Source organism: Aegilops tauschii, chromosome 3 (genome assembly GCF_002575655.3).
Source record: "Aegilops tauschii subsp. strangulata cultivar AL8/78 chromosome 3, Aet v6.0, whole genome shotgun sequence".
NCBI classification, from domain to species: domain Eukaryota; kingdom Viridiplantae; phylum Streptophyta; class Magnoliopsida; order Poales; family Poaceae; genus Aegilops; species Aegilops tauschii.
Genome location: NC_053037.3, coordinates 161448242 through 161464972, shown reverse-complemented (window position 1 = coordinate 161464972; position 16731 = coordinate 161448242). Strand labels below are relative to the sequence as shown.

The following is a 16731-nucleotide window of genomic DNA, read 5'->3' as shown; positions in this document are numbered from 1 at the left end:
TGGAAGGCAAGCTTGGCGATCAACTATGAAGATTCCTTCTTATGTAGCCGACTCTATGTAACCCTAGATCCCCTCGGTGTCTATATAAACTGGAGGGTGTAGTCCGGAAAGCATATACTCATTACCATAGTCATACAGACTAGACTTCTAGGGTTTAGCCATTACGATCTCGTGGTAGATCAGCTCTTGTAACACTCATATTCATCAAGATCAATCAAGCAGGAAGTAGGGTATTACCTCCATAGAGAGGGCCCGAACCTAGGTAAACATCGTGTCCCCTGTCTCCTGTAACCATCGACCTTAGACGCACAGTTCGGGACCCCCTACCCGAGATCCGCCGATTTTGACACCGACAACACTGACCTCCCGGGTTGCTCCACTGCGGTACCATTAACCGCGACGTCCGAAGCACTGATCCCCGCCGATCTGCTATCATCACTGCCTGACCTGGACACCACCTGTGTCGAGCTAATCGGACGTGGCGACGGAGAGCGAGATGTATGTCTAGAACTCTCCCCTGTAGGAGAGGGAGTGGTCGCCGTCGGTCATCCCTCACTGCCACCACCGCCATAGACACCTCCATCTCAACGGGAGTGGCTGGGCGGCGATGCGGCGTCAGCTGCGGTGAGACCTCATCCACCATCTGTCGGTGCTCCTCCACCACTACCACCTGTGCTGGAATATCATCATCAGAGTCCTCTTTCTCCACGCGGTCACCCCAAAGACGGCTCGGTGCGGACCCCGCCTGAAACGAACCGAACCGGAGAGATGCCGCCGGAGTGGATAGGGGCGCCGCCCCCTTGCCAGTGCTCGGCTCAGTCGACTGTGTGGGTTTTCTGGCCGGTTTGTCCTTTCCACTGTGGTCGCCGGGATTGCCCTCCATCCCATGGTCGCCACCACCATCACCACTACCATCTCCACCATCAGTAGTCCCAGAATTATTATTTGCCTGCTGAACCTCCTCAACCACAATATCGAGATCATAAGACATCCCATCATAAGTCCATGGTACGAAGTCTGGAATATAATCCGCATTCACAACACCGACAAGTAGCCTCGCCTCTCCATGCAGGCGTGTAATGATGTTAGTCGCCACTATATGTTTCTTTCTTGGTGTTCTTTATTTAGGGAGTAGTTCCCATGAGGTTTTGTGTATTGGCTTGTTGAGAGGTGCATCCGCGGTGTCCTTGTTGCCTACTTGAGTTTAGTGTGGGCTTGGCCCTGATTGTATTAGTTTTCGTCCCGTTTTTCATCAATTAACTGGGCAACTATCTTTTTCTTAATGAAAAAGGTAAAGCTTTTGCCTCAGTTTCAAAAATAAATCCAACCTCAGCGTTATCTTCGGAAAAAACAAGCTACATACTGTAACTTTGGATTGCACGGTCGATGAAGAAATTTTCTCAGTTCAGTTCATAATGTCATAGAGCACATCATGCTCTGTTTCTCCTACTGCTGAGCTCAGGATACTGTTCGGTATATTTTGAAGTACGAAAAGAGCATTTTGAAGCTTAGTCTGCAACATGCCTTTTTTAATGTGTACTGCTCGTTCTCTCCCCTTTCTCAGAAAAGGCAGTGATGCTTCTGTTGCTGTTGCAGGGATTATACCCCAATCATCACACGGACAGTAGCATCAACTTCTCCTACTGACAAAGTAGAGTCAACCTGCAGTACAAGCCATTTAAGGCTTCATCTAATTCCTTCCTCTAATTAATAACATGTCTTTTTTTTAGATCAAACCTGAAGGGAATCCGAAGCCAGGGGAGTTGTAAACCTGTCTGAATGTGGACTACATTATCAGTACATATGTCATGCTGAACCATAGATGAGATGGAAAACTAACGATTACTTACTGTATCTTTCAAACCGAATCAACAATGCTTGAAAACTGATTTCGTGCTTCTAGACCCATTTGCCGTGCGTTGCATACCGAAGTAACATGCCTGCAGACATTAGAAACAGTTTCCTTGTGCTCGCAACGCCGACAAAGTGCCCCTGGAGGGAGCTGCTAGGAGTTTGATCAACGGACGCAAGTCGCAGCAGCAGTACGTGTAATCCTAAAAGCGCCACGATTTTATTACTGCAGATAGTCAACCCCTGCGCAAATCTGGCAGACGTGTCAAATCTTCATGAGTGTGAATGACCAGGCAGCCAATTGCCGAGAATATTCCTCCCCCGCCTGCAAAGGCGGCAAGACGTACGTACGCACGCACAAGATCACCATCGCAAGCATGAATCATGTTAAAGTTGGACGAGGGGCAGAGAAGAAATCAACCAGGAGCCGGCTGGCTAGCTAGCTTGCAGGCCACAGCCTTGGTGCGCACACTCCCTCCCTGCACTCCAGGCTTTTGCCGTGCAAATCAACCATGGGCAGGCATATGCATGCGCCGATGCGCCTTTGACTTTCGCCATGGCCGTCTAGCCCATAGTATAAGCACGGCCCCTCCCTCCCTACAACCCCCATTTCCTTCCTCATAGAGCCACCTGCCGAGCCACAAGCCATCAGCAGCGCACTGCCACGACCCTAAGCTCTCTCCCTCCAGCGCCACCCCACCACCATGGGGAGAACCACCATGCTTCTCATGGCGCTGGCCCTCGCCCTCATCGCCGTCGCCCACGCGGCGCCTCCCACGCTCCGGAAAAGCCGCTTCCTCGCGGACAAGACCCCGCCGCCGCTGTCCTACTACGACTGCGTCAGGAAGCCCCCGTCGGTGTGCCTGGAGCCCGGGAGCCCCGGGAACACGTGCTGCAAGGGCACCTGCACCAACACGCTGTCAAGCGTGGAGCACTGCGGCAACTGCAACAGGAAGTGCAAGTACGGGGACACCTGCTGCGACGGCAAGTGCGTCGACCTCCTCAAGGACAAGAAGAACTGCGGCGAGTGCTCCAACCAGTGCGCCAAGTCCGTCAAGTGCGAGTTCGGCATGTGCGACTACGCGGGGTGATGCCGATCCGGCCATGCCCGCCATGCGTGCGTGTGATCGGCGGCCACGCATATACAGTTCTGCACCCACCAAGAAATAAAATCGGCAGTACGTATATACTACGTGAGTGCATCTTAAGAAGTCCAAATTGTTTAAGGTATTTCGATTGTTGATCTCCTCGATCATATGTATACAAAAAAAAGGGTACAAATGATTTATACGTCTCTCTGTTCGTCTCATGATTTACGTGTTTTATTTGTTGGACTACATACTATAAATACAAAGTTGTCACGTGGTATTAATAAAGTGAATAATGTTGTAATGTGTTATACAGCATATATATCATTTTTGGGGTACCCTTAGCTCGATCAATACATATGTATATATGGATTCCTTTTTATGTATACCGAATAATGGAAACATTTTCAATGAATGTTTATTTGATTTAACAATCGATTCTGATGAATTTATCAAGTTTGAAAAATCTAGTTTTTTCTTGTATAGACTAGTAGGCATCTGTACATGCCATTCGCTTAATTTGTACGACTGCTTGCAAACTGCCAATTCATAGAACTGGTCTTACTTAGGACCTAGGATGCGTACAAACGGGAAAGTACTTAACGTAGATGCCTCCCATGGTCAACTTAATCAACTCATTTGCATGTGGCCTACATTCTTTGCATTAGTACGTGACGTGTCTGTCCAGTATCCATAGCAGCCAAATCTTTTTTTTTTTTGCGAGAACACAGCAGCCAAATCTGACACTAGTAATTTCCTAAGTACAGTTTACTATGATCACAGGATTTCCAATCTTTTCTTGAGGATTTTTTCAAGAAACTGTAGAGTTTATCATCTTGGCTAGAGCAAAAAAATCAGGGTTTTAGCATAGGTGTATCCTGAACTTTATTTTAAGAAACATGCACCCGCAATATTCTTTTTTTTAAGAGAGGCAAAAGATTTGCCTCATTCATTATAAGAGGAATAGAGTATATGGTCGTGTTACAACACAGACAGCGCCGTAACAACCAAAAAAAAGGTAACCAACTACACACCCGTCATCAAGTATCCCAACTTTCTAGCACCCGCAGTTACCCAAAGCGTGGCCTCCTTCTTGATATTGGCGAGTAGTACCGTCGGTGGAGCACTCTTCTGATGAAACACCCGCGCATTCCTCACTTCTTCTATTTATTAGATTTACCGAATGGTTTTGTTTATTTGTTTGTTTGTTCATTTTGAGGTCCTTATTTGCCTCCAATCTTTGTCTCCCGCTCGAAACCTTCTATTTTTTCAATATTGTGGACATAAATTTACAAAAATGGAAATTACAACCTTATCTCACTTTTGCTGCTACACTGAAAAGTCGGTAGACTTAGCACATGAAAGATCACTTACACTATCATTATCCATGCAAATTTGGGCTAGTGATTACTGAATACTTACATGCATTGGTTTGTTATAAAGACGTTTCAATATTCCATCCAATCTAATTTCAGCTTGTTCATATTGTCTTCTTTTCCAGTTTAAAAGGCCCATAGTTATCTCTACATCGATAATTTTACCAACGTAACACGAGTTATATATCACAAAAAATATACCATTAGAAACTTCAAATACTATATTTTCTAATGATACAATTGCAATTTGTATTATATTGGTCGAATTATCGTTCTAGATATACACATGAGCATTAAAACCAGAAAGGAGACACTATCAACCGAGTGGATTGCTGCACGCTTGAGTGGCCTAAACACATCACACACATAAGCAATGCAAAACAAAACAAATGGCCGAATTTTGCTGTTGTAGGAAAAAAGTCATGCAAAACGCTTTTTTGCTGCCAAGTTATGCAATATATATACTTTCAAGTACGTGATTGCCATGCTTTGCAAACAACCGACCTATTAGTAATCGTTGACCTGACACTTCCATCTTTCCTTCTCCACTTTACGTTTTGCTATTTTGTGCTTATTATCATTCCTCACACTGTTCTTTTTGTGGGTACCTTTATTTTTATTGAATGAAGGGGGGGGGGGGGGGGGGGGGGGGATAGTAGGAAGACGCTATTTTTTTATTTCTTGTCTAGTTTGCTACTCAAGGTGAATAAATGAAAGTGCAACAAAGAATAATGCTATATTAGCTGCCTGGACATGAGTTTGGGATTTTCTGCAATAATGCAAGTCGGTGTAATCTACGCGTGCGCAGTACTCCTAACTTCTGTACCCTGATTTGATAAAAAAAGAAGTGTTGAGACAGAACTAAGAGAAATACTTACGTGCGATGGCCTAGAATGGCCTAGATGGGTCCCCGAATTGACCTGTGACACGCTTTACCATGCATGCATTGGCGCGTGCAGAAGCAATAGGTACATCGACCAGGGCGCATGCTGCTTCTCGAGCGTAGCGTGTAACGAACGACCGGCTATTAATCAAACCTCGTGCGAATCTGGCTTGTGGAATGTAGTACAAAGAAACGAGCTAGCTACACGACCCATGCATGTGACGGGCAGCTACTCCTCCAGCTAGCATATATCGGCCCCCTTTGTTTCCGCTTTGGAAGGCAGCTGTGGACCGGGAAAAATTGAAGCTGAAACAAACATCTATTTTAGAGCAGCTGTAAAATCACAATCTAAAGCTGGTTTAGGCCATTTTTAATGTAACAGCTCAAAGCATGCCTCGGTGTACTTCAACGGAATTGCCTTACATACGATCTTTTCTCATCCGATTCTGTATGACAAGAGAGACGCTTGATTCAATCTGATATGGCCCACAAGCCCAGATTATCGTACACAACTTCAGATGAATTTGTTCGTACGTGTAGCAACACTCGTACTTCAAAGTCAAATGATTCCCTAGCTCCTCTGTCCTTGGTGTTTGGTCCTAATTATGTCATAAAGCCACCGCATGCCTGGCTTGGCTCCCCCCGGCCCCACCTCTTGAAACGTACTCTCTTCGTTCGAAAATACTTGTTATCAAACTGGATAAAAAAGAGATGTATCTAGAACTAAAATACGTCTAGATACATCCATTTTTATTCATTTTGATGGCAAGTATTTCCGCACGAAGGGAATAGTGTTTTTCCACAGCTGCGTTGTCAAACAACTAATCTTCACACATCAGCTTTACTAACGCAATAAGTCCATGGCTGAATCAATAAGGCTGGTCATAGTGGTGAGTAACTAGTCTATGTTACTACCTTCATAATGGGTAGTAACATATGGATGGTAATATACAAGTCTTCATTGATTGAGATATAGACTCATTTTACCTCGGGGTGTGTTATGTTACAGTAACATATTATGTTACCACAAGCATCTATTTCCTCATTAACTCCATGCCACATAAGCAATTTTTTCTTGGAATGTGCTATGTTACTACCACTAAAAAGTCAAAGATGCAGTACGTAAATAATGACGCAGTTAAAATCTGTGGAGAATGATGCAGACCACACGTAGTACGACCGCCATTTGTGATTAACTAAGGCTAACTAGTTGACTGCCCGTGCGTTGCCACGGGCCAACAAATTAATTTGTAAGCAATGCTCATTGTTGCGATGAAGTTACATGCTTCCTTCATGTGATGCTTGATACCAATTTAACTCTGCCAAGATGACTTATTTTCTATATGATCGAGGACTAAATATAATGATAGATTTTGAACAGAGAAAATTTATTATCTTTTGATGAGTGGTAACACAAAGAGTAATGATGGGTGTTAACTCATGATCTGCTGCACTGCAGCAAGACCTCTTGGTCATGTTCCCCCATAAGTTCTAGAGCATAAAAGTGTTTTGGTGCTTCTAGTTCAGCCCCTTAGGCTAGTCAGAGTTGTAGCTTTGTTCCACAACTTTTCACACTGCGTAAGTAAAACGATTCAATTAGCATTCATATAGATGATTAAATAATAATATAGTTGGTTCACAAGGATTTACTTGTCCCGTCACTTTTACCAAGAATTCCAAATTCCAATGAGGCATGTAATGTTGTACCCCCTCCGTCCCACAATATAAGAGCGTTTTTGACACTAATGTAGTGTAAAAAACGCTTTTATATTATGGGACGGAGGGAGTAGTAAGTAGTAACATTAGTGCAGTAACAACAGCGTAAGTGATTGCCATGCCCTTTAGGACCAAGTATTGGCAAAAAACAAATTAACACTAACACACACCCAAAGCAAGGTGTTCAGTCTCTCACGTTTTTAGCACAAGTAGTAAAATATAAATCAGGGAAAAGGGAATATATAGACTCAGAACTAACTGCACGCTATCTTTACCGACTACGGGATAGCCATTTCGCCAATAGATCAAGCTCATTAGGCAAATGCATTATCTTACTATTAGCAAATAGAAGCTTCTCAGACTGCTTGCTCTCGACATGCAAAATTTTCCTCTCGAAGTTCATACATAATGGCCTATAATTATTTATTAAGCCCGTACACCCTCTCCCATGCATGCGCTCTTCCCATTCGAAGGTGGTTCAGATAGTAAATCCCACCAAAGCAATCTTACCTGATGCCCACACACAACTCCATTCCATTGCACCTGTTACTATTAGCTAGAGATATATCAGTATATAATCCGATGAACGAATTAAGTCAATTGTAACAATAAACAAATCAAAACTTAGTGGCCAAAACCGCACTCTGATCAATACCTTTGCAATATGAGATCATATTTTTGTCACTGAATAAATATGTAGTTTTCTTCATCAAACTCTAAACAATTGTAATTTGCTTCAGAAGAAATCTCTGATTCCATAGGACACCCTTGACATGCCCTTCTTCGTCTCTACCTCCGGCACACTACAATTTCAGATATCATATCATGTCGCAATGATGAGTGAACAATTTAATCCTACAGAAAACAGAGATAAATGTAACCACCATCCAGCAAACAGTACTGCATTTGTCATTGTCATTTGATAAGTTGGAGCAAGTCTAAACATTGCATCTATCTGAACCTTGTATCTATTTGACTGGAATGAGAGTGTGTTATGACCGGGCTGACTTATGCCCGTAGGAGACCCACCGGGCAAGTTTAGTTAGGGGCTTGGCCCATAAGTTATCTTATTTTCCGCATCGTGGTTATATATACTAGCTGTAAGACTATTTTTGAGATTAAGCAATAAGAATAATATTATTGCCCGGCTCCCAGAGGAACCGGACCCTAACCCTAGCCGCCCCCGCTCTCAGCCGCCGCCTCCCTCCCTCGAGCTCGCGGCGGCGCCCGCGCGCCGGAAGCCGCGCTCTCGCCCCCAACCACCTCCGGTCTTCCCCTACAATCTCAGGATCCGGTCCGGTAGGACCCCTGGTTCTACCAATTTGGTATCCAGAGACTTGGGTTCGATCATGTCTTCTTCAACGCCATCGCCGCCGCTGCCCGTCGTCACCTCCGCGCCGATGACCACCGCCCTGATGACGTCCGCCCCGATGACCACCGCCGGGGCCCCCACGCTGCCGGGCCCGATCACCACCGCGGGCTCCTCACCGCCGCTGGCCCCCATCACTTCCGCGCCGCCGCCGACCGCCGTCTTCACGCTGGAACAGGCCACCAATACCTTGCAAGATCTCGTGACGGCCGTCCAGGGACTCCATCTGAACCAGTACCACCAGCATATGGTCGGGCCGTACGCACCCCCACCGGCTACGCCGATCGCCGCCTACGGCCACCCCACGCCGTCGTGGCCGTCCCAGGGCGCGCATGCATACAGCGGGCAGCTGCTGCTCCCGTTTCAGGTGGGGTCCCCCAGCGCTGCCGTGGCCGGCCCAGGGCGCGCCGGCCTGCACCGGGTTGCCGCTGCTACCGCTCCAGGCGGGGCACCCCGGCAGGACCACTCCGGCCGCGGCTCCTCTGTGGCATCTGCCGCCACCGCCCGCTGCGGCCCCCCTATGACATCTGCAGCTGTCATCCCCCGCGGCCACCGACGCGTCCGCCCACCCGCCACAGCCGACGCTGCAACCACTGGCGCCACCGTTGCCCAGCTCGGGGGCGTCGTCGCCGGCCGGACTTCCGATCCATCAGGTCCGGTTCCCGCCCTCCCCGTCGCCCCTACCAGCTTGGGCGGCTGGGTCTTCGCCATCGCCGGTCTACACCACGGCTCCGGAGCAGCCGACCCCATTTCCGCAGTTCGGCGGGCCATCCAGCTCCGCGGGTCCCTACCCGGAGTACTCCGACCAGGCGCCACCCGCCTCGCTACTCCGCACCTCGGAGCTAGTTTGACACGGCATTCTGACCCAGGCGCCGCCGCGGTTCGCCAAGATCGACTTCGCCACATATGACGGCATGGAGGACCCCCTCAACTGGCTCAACCAGTGCGACCAGTTCTTTCGCGGGCAGCGCACCCTCGCATCGGAGCATACCTGGCTCGCCTCTTACCACCTCCGCGGCGTGGCACAAACGTGGTATTACGCTCTCGAGCAGGACGAGGGCACCATGCCCCCTTGGGAGCGCTTCCGTGAGCTCTGCCTCCTTCGCTTTGGACCTCCGGTTCACGGGAGCCGCCTGGCGGAGCTCGGGCGCCTTCCCTTCACCTCTACGGTGCAGGACTTCGCCGACCGCTTCCAGGCCCTGGCATGCCATGCGTCGGGCATGACGGCGCAGTAGCGAGCCGACCTCTTTTTTGGTGGCCTTCCGGATCACATTCGCGTGGACGTGGAGCTTCACGGCCCTCAGGATCTCCAGACAGCCATGTATTATGCCCGCGCCTTCGAGGCTCGCGCCCAGGCCATGCAGCCGGCCGCCCCGGCCCGAGGAGGTCGGCAGGCCGCCCGACAGTTCCCTGCGCCGGGCCGGCCACCTCCGGCCGCACTGGCGACTACTACCCCAGCCACGACGCGACCCTTCCGTCGTCTCTCTCCGGCGGAGTACATGGAGCGGCGACGCCAGGGCCTCTGCTTTAACTATGATGAGCCCTATACACCGAGCCATGTCTGCCGCGCCTCTTCTACTTGGAGACGGTCGACTTCATCGAGGAGGACGTCCTGGCCGACGGGGCCGATGCCCTACCGCCCCCAACGGCTGCTGAGGGCGCACCCGCGGCTGCCCCAGCGACGGCCCTCGTGGTCTCTCTGCACGCGCTCGCTGGCATCCGCGACGAGCGGACCATGCTCTTGCCGGTGATAATCCACGGCGAGCGCTTGGTGGCCTTGGTGGATACAGGCTCCACCCATAACTTCCTGCCCGAGGCTACCATGCGTCGCTTAGCGCTTCAGCCGATGGGCGGGGAGCAACTTCGGGTCACGGTGGCCAACAACGATCGCCTCCGATGTCATGGCCTCGCACATGACGTACCCATCACCATCAGCGACGAACACTTCTCCATCACATGTGTGGGCATCGACTTTGGCTGCTTCGACTTCATCCTTGGCGTCGACTTCATGCGGACCCTTGGTCCCATCCTTTGGGACTTCGACGCTCTGACGATGACCTTCTGGCGGCTTGGCCGCCGCATACGATGGGATGGCGTTGGGGGCGCCGCACCGGCGATGCCGCAGCTTCAGCTGGCCGCGGCTACCTCCGAGGCCGAGCACCCACTATTGGAGCACCTTCTGCAGCAGCACGGTGACCTCTTCACCGAGCCGCAGGGCCTTCCGCCCGCCCGGGCTTATGATCACCATATCCATCTCCTGCCGGGCTCCGCACCGGTGGTAGTGCGTCCTTACCGCTATCCCCAGCTGCAGAAGGACGAGTTGGAGCGACAGTGTGCACTCATGCTCGCCGCGGGCATCATTCGGATCTCCACGTCGCCGTTTACCACGCCGGTTCTCCTCGTCCGCAAGTCGTACGACACGTGGCGCTTCTGCATGGACTACCGCGCCCTTAATGCTGTCACACTCAAGAACAAGTTTCCTATTCCGGTGGTCGATGAGCTCCTGGATGAGCTACATGGGGCGCGCTTCTTCACCAAGCTTGATCTCCGGTCGGGGTACCACCAGTTGCGCATGCACCCGGACGACATCGCCAAGACGGCGTTTCGGACTCACCACGGCCACTTCGAGTTCTTGGTGATGCCTTTTGGCCTCTCCAACGCCCCGGTGACCTTCCAGGCTCTGATGAACGACGTCCTCCGGCCCTACTTACGTCGGTTTGTGCTCGTTTTCTTTGATGACATTCTTATCTACAACGCCTCATGGGCGGAGCACCTCCAGCACGTCGGCATCGTCTTCAACGAGCTTCGGGCGCACCATCTTCATCTTAAGCGCTCGAAGTGCTCGTTCGGGACGCCTTCAGTCGCCTACCTCAGCCACGTCATCTCGGCCGACGGGGTTGCTATGGATGCCGACAAGGGTGGCCGTCGCAGCCTGGCCGACGCCGCACTCACCGCGGGCTCTTCGCGGTTTTCTCGGCCTCGCGGGATACTACCGGAAGTTTATCCGGGAGTTCGGCCTCATCGCATCGCCACTCACGCGTTTGCTGCACCGCGACGCCTTCGCATGGGACGACGAGGCGACGGCGGCATTTGAGGCCCTCAAGGGGGCCCTCACGACGGGCCCCGTTCTTCAGATGCCGGACTTTGACCGCCCATTCATGGTGGACTGTGACGCCTCGGGTGCGGGGTTCGGCGCCGTGCTTCATCAGGGTGATGGCCCTCTCGCCTTCTTCAGCGGGCCTTTTGCTCTGCGCCATCTTAAGCTCGCGACGTACGAGCGGGAGCTCATTGGCTTGGTGCAGGCAGTGCGCCTCTAGTGGCCCTATCTGTGGGGCCGGTCTTTCCGGATTCGCACGGAACACTACAGTCTCAAGTTCTTGCTGGACCAGAGGCTCTCGACCGTGCCGTAGCACCAGTGGATCAGCAAGCTCTTCGGCTTCGACTTCTCCGTCGAGTATAGCCCGGGTCGTCTTAATACCGTGGCCGACGCCTTGTCTCGCCGCGACGCCGACCTCGACTCCACCATCGGTGACTCCGAGGGTGGCGTACTGTGCATCCGCTCTGGGCTGACTTTCGGCCTCTTCACCGACATTTGCCGAGCCACGGCGACCGTGGCCAACGCCCTCCTTCTTCAGTAGCAGCTGGCGGCGGGTGAGCTGGAGGAGGCTTGGCGCTTCACCGACGGCCTGCTACTCCATGGGCGCCGGGTCTTTGTGCCGGCGCATGATGATCTCCGTCACCAGGTGCTGCTGCTGGCCCACTCGGCAGGCCATGAGGGTGTGCAGAAAACTCTCCATCGTCTCCGCACCGACTTCTACATCCCTGGGGAGCGGACCCTGGTCCGTTACTGGGTTCGGTCTTGTGTGACATGCCAGCGCAACAAGACGGAGACACTACGGCCGTCTGGTCTACTCCAGCCCTTGGAGGTGCCGTCTCAGGTCTGGGCGGATATCTCCCTCGACTTCATCGAGGGCCTCCCCAAGGTGGGTGGCAAATCGGTCATTCTCACGGTGGTCGACCGCTTCTCCAAGTATGCTCACTTCATTGCGCTCAGTCATCCCTACACTGCTGCCTCCGTGGCCCGCGCCTTCTTCGACGGTATTGTTCGTCTCCACGGGTTTCCCTCTTCAGTCGTCAGCGATCGGGACCCGGTGTTCACCGGACATGTTTGGCGCGATCTCTTCCAGTTGGCGGGCGTGAAACTCCGCCTGAGCACAGCATTTCATCCTCAGACGGACGGCCAGTCCGAGGTTGTCAACAAGGTGATTGCCATGTAATTGCGTTGTGTGACAAGTGATCGTCCTCGCACTTGGGTGGACTGGCTCTCATGGGCGGAGTACTGCTACAACACCTCCTACCACTCTGCCCTGCGCGCCACTCCTTTTGAGGTGGTCTATGGCCGGCCGCCACCGCCCATCATTCCGGTGGATCCGACGACGGCTCGGACGGAGGTGGCCGGTGAGCTTCTGCGGCGCCGTGACGACATGTTGGCCGAAGTTCGACAACGCCTCCTTCAGGCCCAGCAGCTGGCCAAACACTACTACGACGACCACCATCGCGAGGCGGAGTACGCGGTGGGTGATTGGGTGTGGCTATGTCTTCTTCACCGCTCTACGCAGTCACTGGACCCACGCGCGAAGCGCAAGCTGGGCCCTCGTTACGCGGGGCCCTTTGCTGCCTTGGAGCACATCGGGAAGGTGGCTTACCGCCTTCAGCTTCCTGCTGGCGCCTGCATCCACGACGTCTTCCATGTGGGGCTGCTGAAGCCTTACCGTGGGGAACCACCTGCGGCCCCACTAGCGCTCCCTCCGACCTTCGACGGACGCATCCTTCCGGGATCGGAGAAGGTGTTGCAGGCCCAGCTCCGTCGCGGCGTGTGGTACGTGCTGATTCAGTGGACTGGACTTCCGGCGGAGGAGGCCACTTGTGAGCAACGTGATGAGTTCCGCCAACACTATCCAGACTTTCAGCTCGAGGACGAGCTGTTTGCGCAGGCGGGGAGAGATGTTATGACCGGGCTGACTTATGCCCGTAGGAGGCCCACCGGGCAAGTTTAGTTAGGGGCTTGGTGATACGTCTCCGTCGTATCTATAATTTTTGATTGTTCCATGCCAATATTATACAACTTCCATATACTTTTGGCAACTTTTTATACTATTTTTGGGACTAACATATTGATCCAGTGCCCAGTGCCAGTTCCTGTTTGTTGCATGTTTTTCGTTTCGCAGAAAACCCATACCAAACGGAGTCCAAACGGAATAAAAACTGACGGAGATTTTTTTGGAATATTTATGAATTTTGGGAAGTGGAATCATCGCGAGATGATGCCCGAGGGGGCCACGAGGCACGCAGGCGCGCCCCAGGGGGGCAGGCGCGCCCTGATATGTCCATTTTGGATCATGCTTTTATATCGATATTTATTGCATTATGGGTTGTTATTACACATTATGTCACAATACTTATGCCTATTCTCTCTCATTTTACAAGGTTTACATAAGGAGGGAGAATGCCGGCAGCTGGAATTCTGGGCCGGAAAAGGAGCAAATATTAGAGACCTATTCTGCACAACTCCAAAAGTCCTGAAACTCCACGAAAGTTATTTTTGGAAATAATAAAAAATACTGAGCGGAAGAAATACCAGAGGGGGCCCACACCCTGGCTACGAGGGTGGGGGGCGCGCCCTACCCCCCTGGGCGCGCCGCCCTGCCTCGTGGGCCCCCTGTTGGCCCTCCGGTGCCCATCTTCTACTATATGAAGTCTTTCGTCCGAAGAAAAATCACAAGCAAGCTTTCAGGATGAGACTCCGCCGCCACGAGGCGGAACCTTGGCGGAACCAATCTAGGGCTCCAGCGGAGCTGTTCTGCCAGGGTTACTTCCCTCCGGGAGGGGGAAATCATCGCCATCGTCATCACCAACGCTCCTCTCATCGGGAGAGGGCCAATCTCCATCAACATCTTCACCAGCACCATCTCCTCTCAAACCCTAGTTCATCTCTTGTATCCAATTCTTGTCTCTAAGTCTGGGATTGGTACCTGTAGGTTGCTAGTAGTGTTGATTACTCCTTGTAGTTGATGCTAGTTGGTTTATTTGGTGGAATATCATATGTTCAGATCCTTTATGCATATTAATACCCCTCTGATTATGAACATGAATATGCTTTGTGAGTAGTTACGTTTGTTCATGAGGACATGGGAGAAGTCTTGCTATTAGTAGTCATGTGAATTTGGTATTCGTTCGATATTTTGATGAGATGTATGTTGTCTCTCCTCTAGTGGTGTTATGTGAACGTCGACTACATGACACTTCACCATTATTTGGGCCTAGAGGAAGGAATTGGGAAGTAATAAGTAGATGATGGGTTGCTAGAGTGACAGAAGCTTAAACCCTAGTTTATGCGTTGCTTCGTAAGGGCTGATTTGGATCCATATGTTTCATGCTATGGTTAGGTTTACCTTAATACTTCTTTTGTAGTTGCGGATGCTTGCAATAGGGGTTAATCATAAGTGGGATGCTTGTCCAAGTAAGGGCAGCACCCAAGCACCGGTCCACCCACATATCAAATTATCAAAGTACCGAACGCGAATCATATGAACGTGATGAAAACTAGCTTGACGATAATTCCCATGTGTCCTCGGGAGCGCTTTTCTCTATATAAGAGTTTGCCCAGGCTTGTCCTTGGCTACAAAAAGGATCGGGCCACCTTGCTGCACTTTATTTACTTTTGTTACTTTTTGCTCGTTACAAATTATCTTACCACAAAACTATCTGTTACCTATTATTTCAGTGCTTGCAGAGAATACCTTGCTGAAAACCGCTTATGATTTCCTTCTGCTCCTCGTTGGGTTCGACACTCTTACTTATCGAAAGGACTACGATAGATCCCCTATACTTGTGGGTCATCAAGACTCTTTTCTGGCGCCGTTGTCGGGGAGTGAAGCGCCTTTGGTAGGTGAAATTTGGTAAGGAAAAATTTATGTAGTGTGCTAAAATTTACTGTCACTTGTCACTATGGAAAGTAATCCTCTGAGGGGCTTCACTAGTAGAAAACAGGGCTTTCGTTCGGGCCAGCCCAGCCCATTAGTCCCGGTTCCGCACGAACCGGGACCCATGGGGTGCATTAGTCCCGGTTCGTGAGCCCAGGGGGCCGGCCGAGCCACGTGGGCCACTGGTCCCGGTTCGTCTGGACCTTTTGGTCCCGGTTCAACGCACGAACCGGGACCAATGCGCCTCGCCCCTGGCCCATGACCATTAGTCCTGGTTTGTGCCACAAACAGGGACTAAAGGGTTGGTCCTCGTTGCGACCAGAGTTTAGTCCCACCTCGCCAACCGAAGGGCGCTCACACCGGTTTATAAGCCTGTCCCTCTCTGCCTTGTTGAGCTCCTCTCAAAATGAAAATAGATGCCCTTATACAGGGAATTTGACCTAAATTCATAGTGAGTTTCTCTGAAATTCATAGAAATTTATTATGAATTTAGGTTGAATTTTCTCTATAGGCGCGTCTATGCTCATTTTTTATGTTGGGGTTGGCGATCCTTACAGACTTTTTGTGTGTTGAATATGCACCATTCAAAATCAGTCTCTGCTTTGAATGGTGCATTTTGAACACACAAAAAGTCAGGAGTTCAAATAAGTTTAAAAAAATGAAATCCCTTTGTAACAGACGAGTTTCCGTATGAAATCCTCATACTTTGAAAGAGATTGTCCGTTTTGTACATGAAGTGCATCCAGTTTTTGCCGGGACCCTCTCAACTTTCTTGCACATGCTATGTGGATGAAATGATGATACCATGCTAACTTTCAACCTTTTCAGAGTTCATTTGAAATGCTTTTCAATTTTAGGGTCTTATAGCTCAAAATAATTAGTAAATGCATGAAAAATAACGAATGAAGTCAGAAAGGATTGAAAAATGATGATGTGGCTTTGAATGGTGCATTTTGAACACACAAAAAGTCAGGAGTTCAAATAAGTTTTAAAAAATGAAATCCCTTTGTAACAGACGAGTTTCCGTATGAAATCCTGATACTTTGAAAGAGATTGTCCGTTTTGTACACGAAGTGCATCCAGTTTTTGCCGGGACCCTCTCAACTTTCTTGCACATGCTATGTGGATGAAATGATGATACCATGCCAACTTTCAACCTTTTCAGAGTTCATTTGAAATGCTTTTCAATTTTAGGGTCTTATAGCTCAAAATAATTAGTAAATGCATGAAAAATAACAAATAAAGTCAGAAAGGATTGAAAAATGATGATGTGGCTTTGAATGGTGCATTTTGAACACACAAAAAGTCAGGAGTTCAAATAAGTTTTAAAAAATGAAATCCCTTTGTAACAGACGAGTTTCCGTATGAAATCCTGATACTTTGAAAGAGATTGTCCGTTTTGTACACGAAGTGCATCCAGTTTTTGCCGGGACCCTCTCAACTTTCTTGCACATGCTATGTGGAT

The 16731-nt window shown here is 50.2% G+C and overlaps 2 protein-coding genes across 2 annotated transcripts; both read left to right on the top strand.

Annotated features, from left to right (window-relative positions):
* Positions 1 to 2476: 2476 nt before the first annotated feature.
* Positions 2477 to 3364, top strand: LOC109739525 (uncharacterized). Its single transcript, XM_020298610.3, has one exon. It carries the CDS (start codon positions 2556 to 2558, stop codon positions 2940 to 2942), a length of 387 nt encoding a protein of 128 aa, XP_020154199.1. The 5' UTR covers positions 2477 to 2555; the 3' UTR covers positions 2943 to 3364.
* A 9403-nt stretch (positions 3365 to 12767) lies between these two features.
* LOC141042797 (uncharacterized) lies at positions 12768 to 13340 on the top strand. Its single transcript, XM_073511692.1, has one exon. It carries the CDS (start codon positions 12768 to 12770, stop codon positions 13338 to 13340), a length of 573 nt encoding a protein of 190 aa, XP_073367793.1.
* Positions 13341 to 16731: the final 3391 nt, after the last annotated feature.

Excerpts from the sequence above, each read along its gene's own strand:
- LOC109739525 (XM_020298610.3), top strand. The coding sequence starts at position 2,556 with ATGGGGAGAACCACCATGCTTCTCATGGCGCTGGCCCTCGCCCTCATC.
- LOC141042797 (XM_073511692.1), top strand. The coding sequence starts at position 12,768 with ATGTTGGCCGAAGTTCGACAACGCCTCCTTCAGGCCCAGCAGCTGGCC.